Here is an 18,934-nt window from a genome sequence, read left to right on the forward strand (position 1 = left end):
AATTTTTGTGCAAAGCAGGAGGAAGGGGGTATGTATGATTAGGGTACAAAGGGTGAGAGACATACCTAGCAAGCTGAAAAAAAAGCATCGGCTGTGTCTGTCTTAGTGTTGTCTTCTTTCTTGCAGCCATATGGTGAAAAAACATGGAAAACAACAACTGCCTTTTGGTGCATCTGCACAACTTGTAACTGACACTGCTTTTCTTAGTGTATATTAATACAGATTGAGTACACACTGTATATACACCAGTGATTTAACATTTTTTGAGAAATTTTCCCAGATCTTTCTTATGACAGCAGAGCTGATTAAAAACAAACAAAACCCTCAAACAAATCCAACTCAAAAAAGAAGGTATGAAAATGCCACTGAAGATTGAGCAGACTAGTTTCTTTATTTCTACTGTAGCCTAGTGAAGGCTGTGTTTTAAAAGTACTTTTAATTGCCTTAATTTATTTTCAGATTGAGAAAGTTAGATATATATGTTACTCTGTACTGTACCCGATGAGTAGAATGACAGAATAAACAGTCTTTAATTACCTTCATCAAAATGATGCATAGGACAATCTTGTGATAACAGTATGACTGTGACGGTATAGTCCAGTGGATAAGTATTGCATATAATCTTGATTGTTGATGTTCCAGGTGCTTTAAATATAGTGAAGCTTCATTGACTCATGTATGTATACTATTGTATATATAAATCTAAGCCATATTTATCCTGTTTGACTCCATAGCTAAAAAGCTTCAGTCAAGACAGAGTAAGTTTTAGTGAATGTAGAAGATGTTAAAAATGGAGGAAGAAATTGAAACGGCAAATAACCTTCCCATGGAAACTGTTAGGTTTATGGGTTTTCAGAAAAGCAAAACATCCTTAAAATCACCATTTTTTCCCTTAAATAATTGCAGTCATTGCTCTTGGAATCTACATATCCAAAACCTAGTATCATGGAATCACGGAGTTTCAGAGTTGGAAGGGACCTCTAGAGATCATCTAGTCCAACTCCCCTGCTAAAGCAGGATTGCCTAGAGCACATTACTCAGGACTGCATCCAGGCGGGTCTTGAAAATCTCCAGGGAAGGGGACTCCACAACCTCCCTGGGCAGCCTGTGCCAGTGCTCTGTCACCCTCACCGTAAAGAAGTTTTTCCGTGTATTTGACCGGAACTTCCTGTGTTCTAACTTGTGCCCATTGCCCCTCGTCCTGTCACTTGGAACCATTGAAAAGAGCCTGGCTCCATCCTCCTTCAACCCACCCTTTAGATACTTGTATGCCATAATAAGGTCTCCCCTCAGCCTTCTCTTCTCCAGGCTAAAGAGTCCCAGCTCTCTCAGCCTTTCCTCATAAGGGAGATGCTCCAAGCCCTTAATCATCTTAGTTGCTCTTCGCTGGACTTGCTCCAGCAGTTCCCTGTCCCTCTTGAACTGGGGAGCCCAAAACTGGACACAGTATTCCAGTTGTGGCCTCACCAGTGCAGAGTAGAGGGGGAGAATGACCTCCCTCGACCTACTGGCCACACTCTTCCCTATGCAGCCCAGGATTCCATTGGCCTTTTTGGCAATAAGGCCACATTGCTTGCTCATGGATAATTTACTGTCTACTAGGACCCCCAGATCCTTCTCCTCAGAACTACTTCCCAGCAGGTCCGCCCCTAACCTGTACTGGTGCTTTACGTTCTTCTTCCCCAGGTGCAGGACCTTGCACTTGATTTTGTTGAACCTCATTAGGTTCTTCTCTGCCCAGCTCTCCAGCCTGTCCAGGCCACGCTCGATGGCAGTGTGGCCCTCTGGGATGTCAGCCACCCCACCCAGTTTGGTATCATCAGCAAACTTGCTGAGGATACACTCTGTCCCCTCATCCAGGTCATTAATGAATATATTGAACAAAATTGGACCGAGTATTGACCCCTGGGGGACGCCACTGGTTACAGGCCTCCAACTAGACTCTGTGCTGCTGATCACAACCCTCTGAGTTCTGTCCTGCAGCCAACTCTCAATCCACCTCACTGTTGCCTCATCTAGCCCATACTTCCTCAGCTTCCTAATGAGGATGTCATGGGAGACAGTGTCAAAAGCCTTGTTAAAGTCAAGGTAGATGACATCTACGACTCTCCCCTCATCCAGCCAACCAGTTATAACATCATAGAAAGCTATCAGATTGGTCAAGCACGATTTACCCTTGGTAAATCCATGTTGACCACTTCCAATAACTTCCTGTTCCTCAACGTGTTTGGAGATGACATCCAGAATGAGTCGCTCCATTACCTTCCCAGGGACAGAGGTGAGGCTAACCGGTCTGTAGTTCCCTGGGTCCTCCTTCTTGCCTTTTTTGAAGATTGGAGTGATGTCAGCCTTCTTCCAGTCCTCAGGGACCTCTCCTGTTCTCCGTGACCTTTCAAAGACAGTGGAGAGTGGTCTAGCAATAACGTCTGCCAGCTCTCTCAGCACTCGTGGGTGCATCCTGTCAGGGCCCATGGACTTGTGAATGTCCAGCTTGGCCAAGTGGTTTCTGACCTGGTCCTCCTCAACTGAGGGAAAATCTTCCTCTCTCCAGACCTTCCCCCTTGCCTCCAGAGTACGGGATTCGTGAGGGACAGCTTTAGCAGTGAAGACTGAAGAAAAGAAGGCATTCAGTAACTCTGCCTTCTCTGTGTCTTCCACCACTAGGGCACCCGTCTCATTCACCAGTGGGCCTACATTTTCCCTAGTCTTCCTTTTTCTATTGATATACTGAAAGAATCTCTTCTTATTGTCTTTAACTGCAGTGGCCAAGCTGAGTTCTGATTGAGCTTTGGCCCTTCTCATTTTCCCCCTACATAGCTTTGTTATATCTTGATAGTCCTCATAAGTTGCCAACCCCCTTTTCCAGAGAATGTAAACTTTCCTTTTTTTCCTGAGGTCCAGCCAAAGTTCTCTATTTAGCCAGGCTGGTCTTCTTCCCCGTCTGCTTGTTTTTCGAGACATGGGGATGGCCTTCTCCCATGCTTCTAAGAGCACCTGCTTGAAGTATGCCCAGCCTTCCTGGGCACCTTTGCTCTTCAAAACTGCCTCCCAAGGGACACTTTTGACCATGCTCCTAAACAGTCTAAAGTCTGCCCTTTGGAAATCCAAGGTGGCAGTTCTGCTGGCTCCCTGCCTTGCTTCATCAAGAATTGAAAATTCTATCATTTCATGATCACTCTGCCCAAGGCGACCTCCAACTTTCACATCCCCCACAAGACCTTCTCTGTTAACAAACAGTAGGTCCAGTAGGGCACTTCCCCTAGTTGGTTCCTTCACCAGCTGTGTTAGGAAGTTGTCTTCCACACACTCCAGGAACCTCCGGGACTATTCCCTCTCTGCTGCGTAGTATTTCCAGCAGACATCTGGGAAGTTGAAGTCCCCCACAAGAACAAGGGCAGATGATCGTGAGACCTCTGCCAGCTGCTTATAGAATACTTCATTGGCTTCTACATCCTGATTGGGAGGTCTATAACAAACTCCCATCATGATGTCTGCCTTATTGGCCTTCCCCTTAATTCTTATCCATACACACTCAGTGTTGTCATCCACACTGTTAAGTTCCAGACATTCAAAACTGCCCCTAACACAGAGGGCCACCCCACCACCTCTCCTTCCTTGCCTATCCCTTCTTCAATGTTTTTAACTAATAAAGAAATAAAAAAAGTAGGAGCTTCAACACATGCTTAAATATAGCATGAGTAGTAGAGGTGGGTAAAAATAATGAGAAAGATCAGGATAGTTTATCCTTGATAGAACTTGCTGAATCAGGTGTTTTTAAATAGAGAATTGTCTTTACTTTGAGTGACTGTGAAAACCACTGGAGAAAAAAAAAAACAAAACCACAAACCTGCCTGTCCAAAATAAATCATTATACAGTGGACAACTATTTAAATGAGGCAGTTTTCTTTAAATACAGTTTAAACCTGACATGGAGTCCTTCACAACCTTGATATTCATCTGTTAGTAACAAGATATTAATTTCCAAAAATTGTTTTTGTTTTGTTTAGGATGGTTAAACTGCACTAATTCCTAAACACTTTACCACTCAAACAACACTTTTTAGCTCTCAGAGTATTTTGTGAGGGTGCAAGGCTCACTTCCATTTCACACAGAAGGGCATACAAAGAAATAAAACAGCTTACCAAAGGTGGCCTCTCAGTGGCGGTGGTGCAGTGGCAGAACTAGGAAGACCTTCTTCCTGTGGCAGTCCAAAATTTGTTTTGCTTGCTTTTGCCATAAATACAGGCTGAAAACAGATGTAATCTGCAAGCACTTACTGTTTAATGGTGCTTTTTAAAAAATGTTAAGACATCAGAAGTGTTTGATTTAATGTTTTTCTGTGTGGTGAGGTTGAATACCAAAACGTTCATGCAACTTGACGATGTTACCTAAGGGCCATGTCAGGAACTGTGATGGTATTTTTATCTAGTATTTTATAACTTCTTATATACAAATGATAGTGTAGGCTATCTGTTTTAAGCAAATTTAATCTCTCTAAGCAGTAAGCTAAAATGCATGTGTTAAGATGCTTCTTGTCTTTCAGATTCACTTATGTGAATAAGGAAAACACGTTCTCTTATTAGGGAAGTGGAACTTAGATAAAAATTATAATTTTAATGAAAGGACCGGACTGGTATTGTCTGACTAATACATGTTACGATAAGACAAGCCCTGCAGAGCGAGGTTTCAGCTGAATCAGAAGTGACTTAATTACACTTTTTATCTAGTTCAAGAAATTGTTCCAGTTTGTGAAAGTAAGTGTTAAAACAACTTAGTAAGTTAGTTGAAGTCTCATAAACATTAAAGGTTATGTGTTTAACAAAGAGAAGTAGGTTAAAATGCTGTTTTTGCTGCTTTCTGACTGGATTAGGACTGATAAATGGGGCTAATTTTTCTGATTTACAGCAGAAAGCAGAGCCAGAAAGGGTGCAGCGGAGAGAAGAATGTAGAGCTTGCAGCTGTTTGAGTGCAAGTTTCAAGACGTGTTCCCAGGTTTCATTGTTAAGTTAGTGGTACTTGAAAGATGAAAGTCAGTCTATTCAGGTTGCCTTGTTATGAAGTCTATGCAGAGTGAAATGAAAGTGGGCTTCTGAATAGGAGGCACCTAGATTTATTTTTTTTTTTATAAAGTTGGTAAAAGCCTTTTCTACATTCTGAACTTATTTAAGCAGGAAGGATGAAGCAAAAAGGACCTGAAATGGCATCCAAAAATTTCTTCAATCTATAAACAACTATGAATCTGTGCTCAAAACACTTCTGAATGTCTTTGCTTGAACCTCCTTGAAATGCAAGGGACTGATAAGCGTTGTTTCCTTCCTGAGGATACGAAATGGAAGAGCTGCCACCAATATCTTGCAGTGTCCTCTGTTCTGTCCTCAGTAGCAGAACAGAATGAACATCCATTAATCTAGTTTGCCTTTTGATTGCAAACGAGATAATTGTGTTCTATTCTTTGAACTCCTCCTTTTTGATTTTGCATCTTAGAGTGTATGTATATATTAATTATTTCATACATGAAAATATTTCCTCTTTTTACTTCTTACTGCTGCCTAGGCTTGTAGGCAGATTTGTTGTCACTGAGCTCTGGAATTTGCCTCTTTGTAGCCCACTTGGAGCAAAACTGCCTATATGTTTTCTCTTAGTTATAACTTGTATGTCACACTGATCTTTAACGCAATTGCATCACTCCTCAAAAAGACTGAGGAAGTCCAGGGATGCTAGTTAGAAGCCCTGTGTCACCTAAAACATGGTAAGGTGGACTTCAGACTCTGAAGAGCAGTAATCAACTTTCAGGATAAACCTATCATCATCTAAATAAAAAGCCAATAAAAAGTGATATGGGAGGAGAGAAGCACTAGCATTGCTGGGCAAGAGTTCCTCCTCCAGGATTGCCATAGAATATCTAGGGACCAATGTCAACTCCTCAAAAAACACAAACCTTTTCTTTTCAGGAAAGCAGATTATTAAGCTTGTTTATCTCCTCCAGTAAAATAGGTTATGTTGGTTTAACATCTGCTTGATAGAATAGAACAATAATTGTCAAAATGCCAAAGTAGTAGATGAACACCAACAGTCATATGGGTACTGCTGCAGGCTAGATCATCATCAGTGGAATTTTGGTGGTGTTTTTATCAAAGGTTATATGGTTCCATACACCAGCCTGTCATCTTTGGCCTGGTGCGTGGGCAAGAACTTATGATGATGTAGTGCCTTGAAGAGCAGAAACATCTCTGTGATGCTTTTTTTAACATTTGTCCTTAGGGCAAACCATTTCTTTCGGGTTTTTTCCTCCTTCCTAAGGCTTTCTAATTTACTGAAATGGAAAGAATGTGAATCTCTGCAGAGAACTTTTGCTTTAAGTTCCTCTCTTTTATTTGATTTTATTTGGTTGAGTGCACCCTCAGCAAGTTTGCCGACAACACCAAGCTGTGTGGTGTGGTCGACATGCTGGAGGGAAGGGATGCTGTCCTGAGGGACCTGCACAGACTTGAGAGGTGGGCCTGTGCAAACCTCACGAAATTCAACAAGGCCAAGTGCAAGGTCCCACATGTGGGTTGGGGCAATCCCAAGCAAAAATACAGGCTGGGCGGAGAATGGATTGAGAGCAGCCCTGAGGAGAAGGACTTTGGGGGTGTTAGTGATGGGAAGCTCAACATGAGCCAGCAATGTGCACTCGTAGCCCGGAAAGCCAACCGCATCCTGGGCTGCATCAAAAGAAGAGTGGCCAGCAGGTCGAGGGAGGTGATTCTGCCTCTCTGCTCCGCTCTGGGGAGACCCCACCTGGAGTAGTGCATCCAGCTCTGGAGCTCCCAACATAAGGACATGGACCTGGACCTGTTGGAGCAGGTCCAGAGGAGGGCCACAAAGATGGTCAGAGGGCTGGAGCACATCTTCTTCAAGGACAGGCTGAGAGAGCTGGGGTTGTTGAGCCTGGCGAAGAGAAGACTGGGGAGAACTTATAGCAGCCTTTCAGTACTTAAAGGGGCCTTACAGGCAAGATGAGGAGGGACTTCTTATCAGGGAGTGCAGTGATAGGACGGGGGGTAATAGTTTTAAACTGAAAGAGGGTAGATTTAGGTTAGATATTAGGAAGAAATTCTTTACTGTGAGGGTGGTGAGACACTGGAATAGGTTGCCCAGGGAAGTTGTGGATGCCTCATCCCTGGAAGTGTTCAAGGCCAGGTTGGATGGGGCTTTGAGCAACCTGGTCTAATGGATGGTGTCCCTGCCCATGGCAGGGGGGTTGGAACTAGATGATCTTTAAGGTCGCTTCCAACTCTAACGATTCTATGATTCCATTTAACACATAGCTGTATGGATAGCTGTATGAGAAACCATTTCACCGATATTAGTCTCAAGTGAGGAGCTATGTCTAGGAACTAGTTTTTCTTCCAACACTCACAAATATGTAGTTTGTCTTTGTTCCCTTGGATGTGTAGCGTCAAGTAAGAAACACCACTGGCAGGTGCCAGGAAAGAATACTAGCACGTCACAGAAGAAATGGATGCTTGTTTCCAAAGCAAAAACCTTTCATATCTTTGAGAGCTGTCCTTTTTTCTCAGACATGGTTTTCTTTTCCACTTCCAGTGATACTAGAGGGTCCAGAAATGGGTGCTCTTGCATTATCCAAGATCTTCAAATAGAAAGCTTGCTAGTATTTAAAAACCACAGAAGTTGAGGCATTCTTAATCTTCTCTTAGGCAAGGATAGCTAGCTTCTAAATGTGGCATTCAAATCTTGGTGGGAGATGAGCTCTATGTCTGAGACAATAAAGTATCTTAAATGGTCTTTGGCAGGTATGTTCTTGCAAGTGTGTAGAAACTTCACTTTGCTGAGCATCTGGTCGCAGTTGTTTAAGGATAAGTAAAAGAAACAGGGTATGTGACAGTTACCTTTCTCCAAATATGTAACCCAGGATTCATTTATAGCTTCTGTGGTCAAAAGGGAGAATAGGTAATCAGAGCACTCCAAGAGATAATTAGATTTCTTTGGAAGAAAGACTTACTGATACATGCAATTCTAGATACAAATTGCAAATTATCAAGCTGCTTTTACAAAACAGAATTCATGCATGAAATATTTGCCTCTCTACAAATTCCACAGACTTGAAGATGTGAAAACATGTAAAAGCTGCCATCTTTTACTGTATCAAACTATTTTGTTAGAAGTATTTTTGAAGGCATGGATATGGATTCTGAGTATTTCAGTTACTATGCCAGCCTCTAATGCTTGGAGAGAAACGCAGAGTACGCTTTAGCAGTAGATGTAGTCAACTGGTACCTGAACAATACATTGTATTTTCTAGAGGAAATCTTTATTTCTTAGACTGCTTTCTTTCTTTGCCTCAAATTATGTATCTTGGACAACTGAAACATGCCAAGCAGAAGGTGCCTGTTTAAGTTTCAAAAAATAATCTTCTGACTACTAGAGAAATGTCATGGTTCTCCATATGCTTTTTTGATAGTGGTAAATGGGAGACTACTGTGTATATGACTGTAAATTTCACTGAGCTTGAATCAGTCCCAGTGTGGCCTTATAGGGAAGAGTAAAGGCAGTTGGACTCGTGTATGACTGAGAACATGTAAGAGACACTGGATTCTCCAGTTTTGGAGAGCCAGTTCCTATCCCTCTCAATATCTCCATGTAGGAGCTATGGAGGGGAAGGACCTTGTGAGAGAAGAAGCTTTTCCCTTCTGTTATTTACCTCTTCTGGAGTAATTCTTCTATTTTAAATCTCAGAGGACTGAACAGGTATAGTATCTGCCTTCACTGTCCTGTAAGAATTGATAGTCAAAGTGAATCTAACACCTCAAACTCTGTTTTTGCCTTCTCACTGTGCTTCTTGGCTGGTTAGAAGGAGGATGATTTAATGGAATTCTCAGGGATGTATGTGGCTGCTTTGCCATGAGAGAAATCAGTAGTGGCATGTGGGCTGTACATAGGTCTCAGTGAATGCTGCTGTTCAAAGCTAGAGAGAGCACATATAGAGCATGCGCACAGCAGAAGCACGAGAACAACATGATCTCATCCCCAAAATCTCTGAGTAAAAAAAAAAAATACAAGGAAACATTTTTCTGTGGTCGACATAAAATAGTTGGAGATTGCAAGTACAGATCTGTATTATTTTGTGTACTTTAATGAACACTGAAAATGGTTTTAATTTGCAACTGGCTTAAAATTGTGGTGGTGTCTCAATAAGCAGCACTACACTACCTGTGTGAAGAGACAGAGTAGAAATTAGCATATGGCTAATAGCGTGGAACTGCATATTATATTACAAAAAGGCAGCTATTTAATCCTGTTCTTGATAGAAGGGTGTAGCACCTGTGCTGCTTTATACTTTGGGGCATAGAGGACTTTATTCCATATATTTGCTAGTTTCAATGCTGTTGTGAGGGTGACAGGAATGTGACTGGTATACACATAATTCTCTGCACTTTATATTTACTGAACTTTTTTTTTTAACTTTTCAGGTTGTCCGTCAGATGATGTGGCTGATGGATCATATTTTTAAGTATACAAACTTTGGCATTGTGTCTCTAATCCACGGAGACTTCTTTATAAGACAGGTAAATGGAAACATGTAATAGTGCTTTGACTTGTCCTTGTATTTGGAACATTGTGGGGTTATGGGACTTACTTATTACCTCCTGGATGGTTTGCAGGATGGAATAACTATGCTGTGATGTGTGTATTTGGGTAGAGCTTTCTTCTGAAACTGTTTGTTTGGTTTTTTTTTTCCAAGCTTCTTTTATTATGTGCCTAGACAGGAATGTTTACAGAACCCAATTATGATGGGAGCCTTTTCTGAGAGGTGTACGAGCGAAGTAGACAGGCAGTCCTTTTTGTCTCTCTGCTTCTGACTGCCCATTGTTGCTACCTGTCTTCTTTCCTTAGTGACCTTGAAGCTGTGGAATGAGTCTGGTTAGGTCACTGTTCTGTCTGTCAAAGTTTCCTATAAAGAAAGGCAGGACCATCCCTTTTGATGGTGACATGATAATAGACCAGTTAAAGGTGGAGATGGACCTGCATAAATAGTAATTAATTGATTCTTGGTGTTAATTATTATTTAAGCATCAGGAAAGAATGCGTGTTGAGCCCAGCACCTCAAATGTTAAGGGGTGAAAGCCTTAGATTATTTCTTACAATTTGGGGGTTTTGTTGTTTGGTAGCTGTTGATCAAACTGCACTCCAAAAGTAGAAACTTCAAAGCACAACGGTAAGCTTGAACTTGCTGCCAGTTATGTGAACTGTAGCATCCAGCATACACACTTCTTTCCTCTCCTTATTTTTATTTGTCTGGACTTAAAATGTATGGGCAGACAGAGGGAATTAATGAATTTTCACTTTACAGAGCAGGAAAAGCTAATTTACTCAGAATGAAATAAAGAAATACTTAATCACAGCTATACACAGCTAAAGTGAAATTTCTCACTAAGACTAGAGGCATGGTTAGAAAACCAGGCAAAATTAGATAATAAAATAAAGGCCTCTAGAGATACAGCTGTGTACTGTGAAAGTATGGAAAGGAACAGGGTTTGACACTTCGTAAAATATAACTGTTTCAGTAGTTAAAATTCACAAGATACACATTTTGAGGTACACATGGCTGTCAGCTTGTTAATTGTGATTTCTGAATATGGTGTTGCAATCCAGTTGCAAAACCAATCTATTACTGAGCTGCAAACACCAAGGCTTTTCCTCGTCTTTGTAAAGTGGCTGAGATATGCAACATCACAAATAAAATGTTGTCATCATGAGTCTAAATATAAACCAATTGAAAATAAAATTTTTCTTGGCTCTTAGTTAGCCTTTGGGTGTAGCAAAAACACTTAAGGTGAGTGAGTAATGATCCCTTGCCTAACTACAGAAAGGCCCTAATAATATTTGGATGAGCAAATACTTGATTTTTTCCCCTGTAAAATAATGTAAGTTGAAAAATGAACATTCGCCTCATTCTCATGAGCGGCACCAATGGCAGTCTTAGGAATGCTTCTGAGGTCTACTAGAAGTTCACTAGTGTTTGCTCTTCTCCCATTGAAAAGTTTATTGGAAACAAAGACTGTCAGTTACTTGCTGTTTATGTGATGCAAAGTGCATGGCATCCTGAAGAATTTGTCAGCAGTCTGCTACTACCTGTTTTCTTTCCTCTGAAACAAAGAAGGCTGAGCCTGTTGCCTGTGATGGTGATCAACTAGCCATGGTCTTCAAGAATTATTTGTATTAAGTAGCTGCTTCTGCTTTTGTGTGGCTTACTTTCTCTTCTTTCTGGACAGTATGTTAATTGCGTTTTATCTTCCAGGACTCCTCAGTATTCCACTAGTCACGGTTGCTTTTAAACACTCCTCTTTCCCATTAGTCCAGTAAATTTTTCTGTATCGCAGCAGCATCTTAAGCCTCATGGTATTTGCTAAACAGCGGTTTATCCAATGGTTGTATTCATTAGGTTTGTTTTGGTTTGAGAGTTCTGATATCTAACAGGTGAGCAGTTTATCATTCACTGCTGGTTTTTTAACTGCTGTTCTATCCTGGAGTCTTGTGGTCTGGTGGGAAAGGACTGTTTTAACTGAGGGACTTTTATGTTGCTCTTTAATTGCATTAATATGAGCAGGCAGAGCTTTTTCCTTCCCTTTCAGGAGGTAAGTTGGAAGTAATTGCAATTGTGAGATTTAAAAATCTAGGAGAAACACTTTCACAAAACTTGTCTTCAATAAAATATTATTTCTTGTTGTCTTCCTCCTAACCCCGCTCTTTCCCTCTTTTCTGCCAATAAAAAACCTAACCACCAAAGAGTGGAAGGTTTGTGGCAGTTCTTTTGTCATTTCAGAGAATGAAAATCACCTCTGCTGAGGGAAGCTTAAGTTTTGTCTTTAGAGTGATCTGGCAAAGTCACTTTGGAGCACTGAAAAATGATAATTGATGTAAATCAATTCATGTGAAAATTTGGGTAGCTTGCTCTTGCTGTGTGTGAAAGTGGGAAAAGATTGTTGTTGAAGATGTTTCTGCAGTAATTAAGGACAAATCTTACTGCTTTAAGTGAAAAACTTGTGCTGATACATCAAAGAGGAGAAATGAATGAGGGTTGGTGGTTTGTGGTTTGTTTTTTTTTTCCTCCACCACCTCGGTCCTTCAGGTTTAATTATCACGTGGTTATATCTATATACAGCTAAATATCAAACTAGAACCTGGTGTTATACAATACCTTGTTGGCTAAGGCATCTTGTTTTTATTGTTGTAGGCTTTCTTTAAGGTCACACAAATAAAATCACTTCCTACTCAACAGTTTCCCCTAGAGGAACGAAACCTGCAAACATCACAGCCCAGTACCCCCCCCCTTCCCCCCCCCCCCCCAACAATAAGTGTTTCCATCAGTGTGCTGATTTCAGTTGAGACTAAGCATTCAAGCAGTGCAGGTTTGGGAGAAATCTGTGGTTCTGCTGTGGTAACTGAACTCAAGCCTTGTCTCGAGGTCCGGCTGTGCCATCTTGTACCTCTGCTATTCTAATACAGGATGCGGGGAGAGGTGCGTAGATACGCAAGCGAAGATACTGTTTGGCTTGCAGAAATTACTGATGATATGTGGACCTCCAAATCATAGCTTGGCCCCTAGATTGTCTTTGCAGAATTTGGTTTAGTAAATTCAACTCAGGACCCAGTAACAATTAGGGAATTCTGTAAATACATCCTCCTGTTACGTGGAGTTCCCGTTTACAGTCTGGATGTCGTTCTTGCAGAGAAGTCATCAAATCAGGAGCTTCCTCCTCAATTTCGAGGGCTTTTTTTCAGCCTTTCTGTAAAGTGGTATTAAGTCAGCCATCAACAGGTACTCTGGGAACAGTGTTTTGTGTTGTTATAGAGGCTTATTTGTATATTTGAAAAGAGAGAGAAATCATAGAAATGTAATAATTATTTGTCTTAATGTTATCTCTTTTAAGCGCTTATTTTATTTAGGTAATGTTTTATCCTTACAGGGAAAAGCACACCGTGACCAGCAGCTTGTGTTACTCAAAGAGCATCTAGAAAAATATTACAGGAGCCGTAATAGGAAATGGATTGTTTTATTTCCAGAGGGTGGCTTTCTTAGGAAAAGGAGAGAAACAAGCCAGGCATTTGCCAAGAAAAACAATTTGCCATTTCTTAAACATGTCACCCTGCCGAGACTTGGGGCAACACAAGTAATCCTGAAAACGCTTGTAGCACCGCAAGAAAATGGAACTCCAGCAGGTAGAGGCGCTGTGATAAAAGGTAAAGACCACTTCACTCTTGTGGATAAAAAGCAAATTGAATGTCCAAGATCTGAGTTAAGCAAAACATTTTGTGTTTATTTGGTCTCTTTAAATGTCAAATACATCCATAAAGCACCATCATATTTTGTATAAATGTTTTCGTATTTGCTTTTAGTTCCACTAGGTTTATTTTTTATGTTGAGACACACAAAAAATTAAAACCTTAGTTTTCTACACAGTGTGGTTGCATGAATGTTTGTTTTGGTACGTGTGATGGGTAGAGCAGATACTGGAATGAGCACCCAGAATGGGCAAGAGGGCAGTCTGCTCTTTTCAGCACTATTGATGGTTTGCGCTGGTTTATCGTAGTATGGAACTATAGTGAAAGTGTTTCTGGAATATGCAAACTATGTTCAAATTTTTATCCCTGGCTTTAAAAGTTTCTTTGCATCCAGTACTGTATGCTTCATTCGCCTTCTCGAACTGTTTTTTATTGAGTTCAAATTCTTCTATTCTCTACAGATTTTTATGATGACTGCCCCCTTTGTTGCTGGAGTTAACTGTCACTGATGACTAGATTTGAAGGATTGTTTTGGCTGCCTTATGTTAGAAGAGTTATGAGGGAATGAGAATATTCCTGCAGCGTTATTGTTCTGGGACACCTGGGCTGTAGGGTAGAGTATAGCTGGGATATAAATAACGCCTGTAGTTATGGGACTTGGTGCTTTTAGTGTCTCAATTTTTAAAATTAACTTCTTGGCATGTTCAGAGATTGGGGTTAGATCTTACTTAACCTTGTTGTGGATTTCTGTTACTTATAGAAACAATGTATTGGGGAGTTGTGGTGGTTTCTTATTGATGGGTGATGCTGGTATTTTCATAGCCAAATTATTATAATTGTTTAGCAGTGTGGTTCAAAGATCCATCCTAGTGAAGCCACATATGCAGATGACTGGGTTTTTTCTGTGCTGAAGTTCAAATTTCAGTGTTAGCAGGAAGCCTCATATAGAAATTGCCTCCAGATTTTCAGTTTTGAAGTTAATCTTGTCAACATAGGAAATTAATGGAGATTAAATTCTTGCAGGATTTTACATGAACTGAAAATCAAGCTGTGGAATGCATCAGAATTATTTCCTTTCAGGCTACATTCAGAAAAGAAACACTGAAGAAAGCCCTTGTTGTCTTAAAAGATTTTAGGTTTAAAAGACAAACAGAATACCCCAGTCCTTGTTAAAAGTTCTGTTTTTTAGGGAGAAAAGTTTGGCCTGTTCCTGTTCTATTTATTCCCGTCTCAAAGGCAAAAAGGTATGAAAAGTAAGTAGTTCCCCAAATGTAAATTACAGGCCTTCTAGTTCTGGAAGGGGACCAAAAGCACTCTTCAAATACCAGTTTTATATTTTCATACTCTGAGGCTGCTGTCAACTTAGCTGAACATCAAACCTGGCTTTTTTTTTTTTTTTTATTTCTTTTTTGGAGTGGTATGATTCAGACTCTGGAGAAATGAGCATTTCATAGTAGTTGACCTAACTGCGGACTACAATAAAGGAATTGCCTCAGAAATACAGTGGAACACCTGTCCATCCTACTCAAAAGACAGAAGGAAAGATAAGTGGGCAACAATAGGAAATAAATGTCTGGGTTTAGCTATCATTCTTTTAGAGTAATGGACATGAAATCATAATAAAAGGGATGAGAAAGACAAGTGAAAATAAATTCTGTATGCTAGGAAAGAGTAACTTTTGATACATATGAAGCTGAGGTATTTTAAGTCCTCTATTCTCGTAAGCTCACGAAAATGTTTCTAGCATGGTAAAAATTCCCTTTCAGAGATGTATGAAAGGTTTAATTCTTCATCTATATCTTCTATGAAAGACTCTTCCTCTAATCTGCCCTCCAAATGCTTTTACTGTACTCTTGCCACTTCAGAAAATTTTTGAAGAACGTTTGTTCAGTTAAATATAATTGTATAAATTGATAAGGTTATAATATAAAGTTAGAAGCCTAACAAGTTAGTGATGATCTTTACTTTTTATCTTTCTTCTTCTCTTTTTTTAACCCAATGAAAAAATCTGGATCAGTGAAATCAAACTTGTCTGTATCCTCTTTGGGTTACCCTCATCGCCTTGTGGGTGCTAGAACTAGATGTCGTATAGGCATTAAAGGTTTTGTCAGTGTCTTGCATAGAGATTGCATATAAACTTTTTATACGTTATTACTGTAGTCCTTTGCTTGGGAAGTGGCTCGTGTGTCAGTAGCATCACACTTGAACTTCATGGTTCACTAAAAACATTCTTCCTCCGCACCGCTGCTTCTTGTGCTCTATATTGTCTTATTTAACAATGTTAATGGTGTCCTGGGTTACCAAATTATTCATCGTACTATAATAAGCTTTCTACTCCATTATTTATCATTCTCTCAATCTTTTTGTTACCACCAAGCTTTACTGATAATGATAGGGGGTTCACCTCCCTCTCCCATTAAATTGGTTTGAGTAACTAACTCCTCATCATCAAAAATTATGTCCCCTTCCTGTTGAGTTTCCTGGGTAGCTCTGTTATGATGAATCATGATATACAGTTGCGGTGTTCTTGAGTACTGTCATTTTATTAGTACTTTATTTGTGATTATCCTTGTGGCTTTTATACCATTGTAGATTTAATACCATTCTACTTTCTCAACTGGAATGGTGTGCAATACTGGGTGAAAGAAGAAAAGATAAAAGCAACTCTAATAAAAGATGGTTCATTCTTAATGTACTGCTACGTTGCACCCTAATTTGGTACAAACCAAGTTGCATACAGTTGTTTTGTCATGTCGCTCCAGGCTCCCCAGCCCACTGCCTTGCTTTTGTACATCAAATGCCATTGGAGTTACAGCCTTAAAATAGTAGCTGAAGAATTGTACAACAGCTGAATGCCACGTCATCTGTCCTTTTTCTGTCAGGTCTCTAATCTGGTTTCTGGAATCCTTTTGGTAGAGGTGGGTTTGTGTTGTGAAGTTCGAGGTTCAGTAGCCTCCCCAAAATTTCATTAGCCTTAATTATGATATTCTTAATATCCATTCCCTTTTTCAGTTTATTTTTGCACTAGTTATGAATTTCCCATGGTTTATTACCCGATTCTTTCTCTGTAAAGTGACAGGAAGAACAAATGTTCCTCAGCTAGATGATCAATACTATTTGATTATTCCTCTACTTAAACTGATCGGTTCTTTATCAGTTGCTTTTCCAAGGCAAGCAGCCTCTTTAATTTTTTTTTTCTTAATTTCCTCCTCCTATCAGTTATCCAAGCCTTCTTTTGTATTTAAAGTCCCAAACACTAGCCACCATCAGGGTGAAATCTAACTTATTGCTGGTAGATACTAAAATTACTAAAACAGTTCTTGATTTTGCTGCCTTTTGAAACACTTTTTTTTAGCAAAATTGTACAATTTTATTTCTAAATAAATAGAAAGATGGAAAAACATATAGGAAAGGTAGTACTATCACTTGATGGCTTGAGTACTTTTGAAGCTAGAAAGTACAGGCAATGTACTTAAGTGGTGTATGTCCCTGAAAAGTAGTGTAAGTTAATTCTGGTGTCTGATGAAAGCATCCCTCTGGGCAGATGTGCTGTGCCTCCGTAAACAGAGTGCTGCTGCCAGCATCTGCATTCCGGGAGAAGGTTTTCGCACAGAATAGAAATATGGGTAGCATAAAACCACTTGATGCATAGACATCATCACCTTAACCCTTTAGGGACTGGTGTGTGTGTGGGGGGGGTATTTTATGATTTTGTTTGTTTAACTTTTTTAATGGAATGCTTAGTCTCTGACATAGTTACAAGTACAATGTTTCTTCAGTTAATAAGAATTGATCTTGTGAGTTTTAGAACTAGCAAAATTTTCTAAGTGCTAAACAGCTGGCAATTCAAAGGAGTATGGAGCAATTGTTCACTGAAAATACCTGTTACGAAGCTTATTTTTGAGCAACCTTGCTCTAGTATGTTGTTTTAATTCTGCTTTATTTTACCATGCAGCGACTTTTTGTCTGATAAGAGGTTGCTGTGAGCTTGGTTAGAGCCATATTGAAATCTTATCTTACTGTTTTCAGATGGCAGCACAGTACATTCAGTTCTGATGTTTTTCTCAGAGAAATTCAATTTTCCCTTCTGCAGAGCTGGACACTGGACTTTAATTGATTTTTTTTTTTTTTTTTTTAATCAAACTTTTTGATTCACTGTTATATGAGGAATGTGACTTTAATAACATGTGGGAAGGTTGGTTTTTAATCCCAGAAAAGGGGCTTTTTGGTTTTGTTCCAGGTGATTTGTTAGGTAGAGATCTTGGAATAACGAGTAAGATGTTCAGTGTGAGAGCTAATCTTTGGGAAAAGAGTTAATTTTAAGGTCAGTGATCACACGAGGACAAGTAGAGGACAAGCAGCAAGTTAGAAGAATGCATAGCTATGCAGGGGGAGGCAACAGCCTCTTTTGGCTGCATTTAGAGTGATGTAAGTGTTCAGGAAGCCACACCTGAATACTAGTGAATGCTAGTACATATTTTCTTTTTCAAGTGGAAGCTGTGGTCCTCAGGTTCACGCCTGGCTGGTGCATTCTTTTCTACTCCCCATGTAATCTGGCAGTATCACACCATCCAGAACTTGGCTGGAGGCAAGGTTTCCTGCTGAAACCTGTCTTTATAACTTGCTCTTTTTCTCAGTGGTAAACACTGACAGTCCACTGGTGGGTTTGAAGAGTCCTGTGCCTAGTCAAATTTGACTTTTAGTGTTGATTAAGAGTAACCCCTGCGAGGACATAGAGGGGATGAAGTGAAGCTCTGAACCCCACTAAATTTGTGATTGTAGACACTCAAGTATCTGCTGTGAGGGACCACAGAGGATGACGGAGCACTGAATGCCTTGACAACACTGATGCCAAGTTGCTTCATAAGTAAATATGAAGCAGCTTCCTATCACTGAATTCACAGCTAGAATAAAAATAAGGAAGAAAAGTTATGAAGATTTGCCTTTGCTGGTGATTTAAAAAAAAAAAAAGTTTTAAGTTTTATTTTATTTTTTTTGTCCAGGCCATAAAGCTACTGTTGCACGTGATTGTTCAGTCTTGTCTTAGCACTCGTAAGGCAAGTATGTACCATTCATACTGAGGTACATTATTGCTATGTGGTTTGGATGCAACTGTATTTGACAGATGCCTGCAGACCTGTTTTGAACACTTATGTATTATTTTAAAAGAATCAGACTGCTAACATTTTGAGACAATTTCAGAAATCAAAGTCCTCCACCTGTGTTGAAAGTGGCAAGCAGACTGACACCACAGAAGGAAAACTAGTCCTCAGAGAGATCAGCCTAAATTTGGCTTCTGCAGCAGTTTCTTCTCCTGAATTCTCTGGCAGCCAGACTGCTCAATCTTTCAGCAGGCACTAGAAATGAAGGATGAGGGTGTCTTTTAATGGTAGGTAGAAAGTTCAAAAGGGTTTGGCTGTCAGAAACATCTGTGGCTATGTTGGCCAAACCAAACTTGGCAAGAGAAGTTCTTGAACAGGTATATGCAACTCCCTTTTTTTTTTTTTTTTTTTTTTTTTTTCCCCAGCTACAAATGCCAGACCTGAGATTCACACCAGTGAACTAATGCAGCAATCTCTCTGTCCTGAGTTCCTGTTAGCGTGCCCGTTTAAAAAATAACAGGGTTTATTCTTGTTCAAAGGTCTGC

The 18,934-nt window shown here is 40.0% G+C and overlaps 1 protein-coding gene across 2 annotated transcripts in view; it reads left to right on the top strand.

The window, feature by feature from the left end:
* LPGAT1 (lysophosphatidylglycerol acyltransferase 1) overlaps window positions 1-18,934 on the top strand; it is a 67,102-nt gene that overhangs the window by 30,532 nt on the left and 17,636 nt on the right. For both annotated transcript variants that reach the window (XM_082481633.1, XM_082481634.1), the window contains 2 exons: window positions 9,474-9,569; window positions 12,972-13,245. In XM_082481633.1, the coding sequence (XP_082337759.1) occupies window positions 9,474-9,569; window positions 12,972-13,245 (370 nt within the window). The remainder of the gene's footprint in view (window positions 1-9,473; window positions 9,570-12,971; window positions 13,246-18,934) is intronic.

Source organism: Vanellus vanellus (assembly GCF_965231255.1).
Source record: "Vanellus vanellus genome assembly, chromosome: 3".
NCBI classification, from domain to species: domain Eukaryota; kingdom Metazoa; phylum Chordata; class Aves; order Charadriiformes; family Charadriidae; genus Vanellus; species Vanellus vanellus.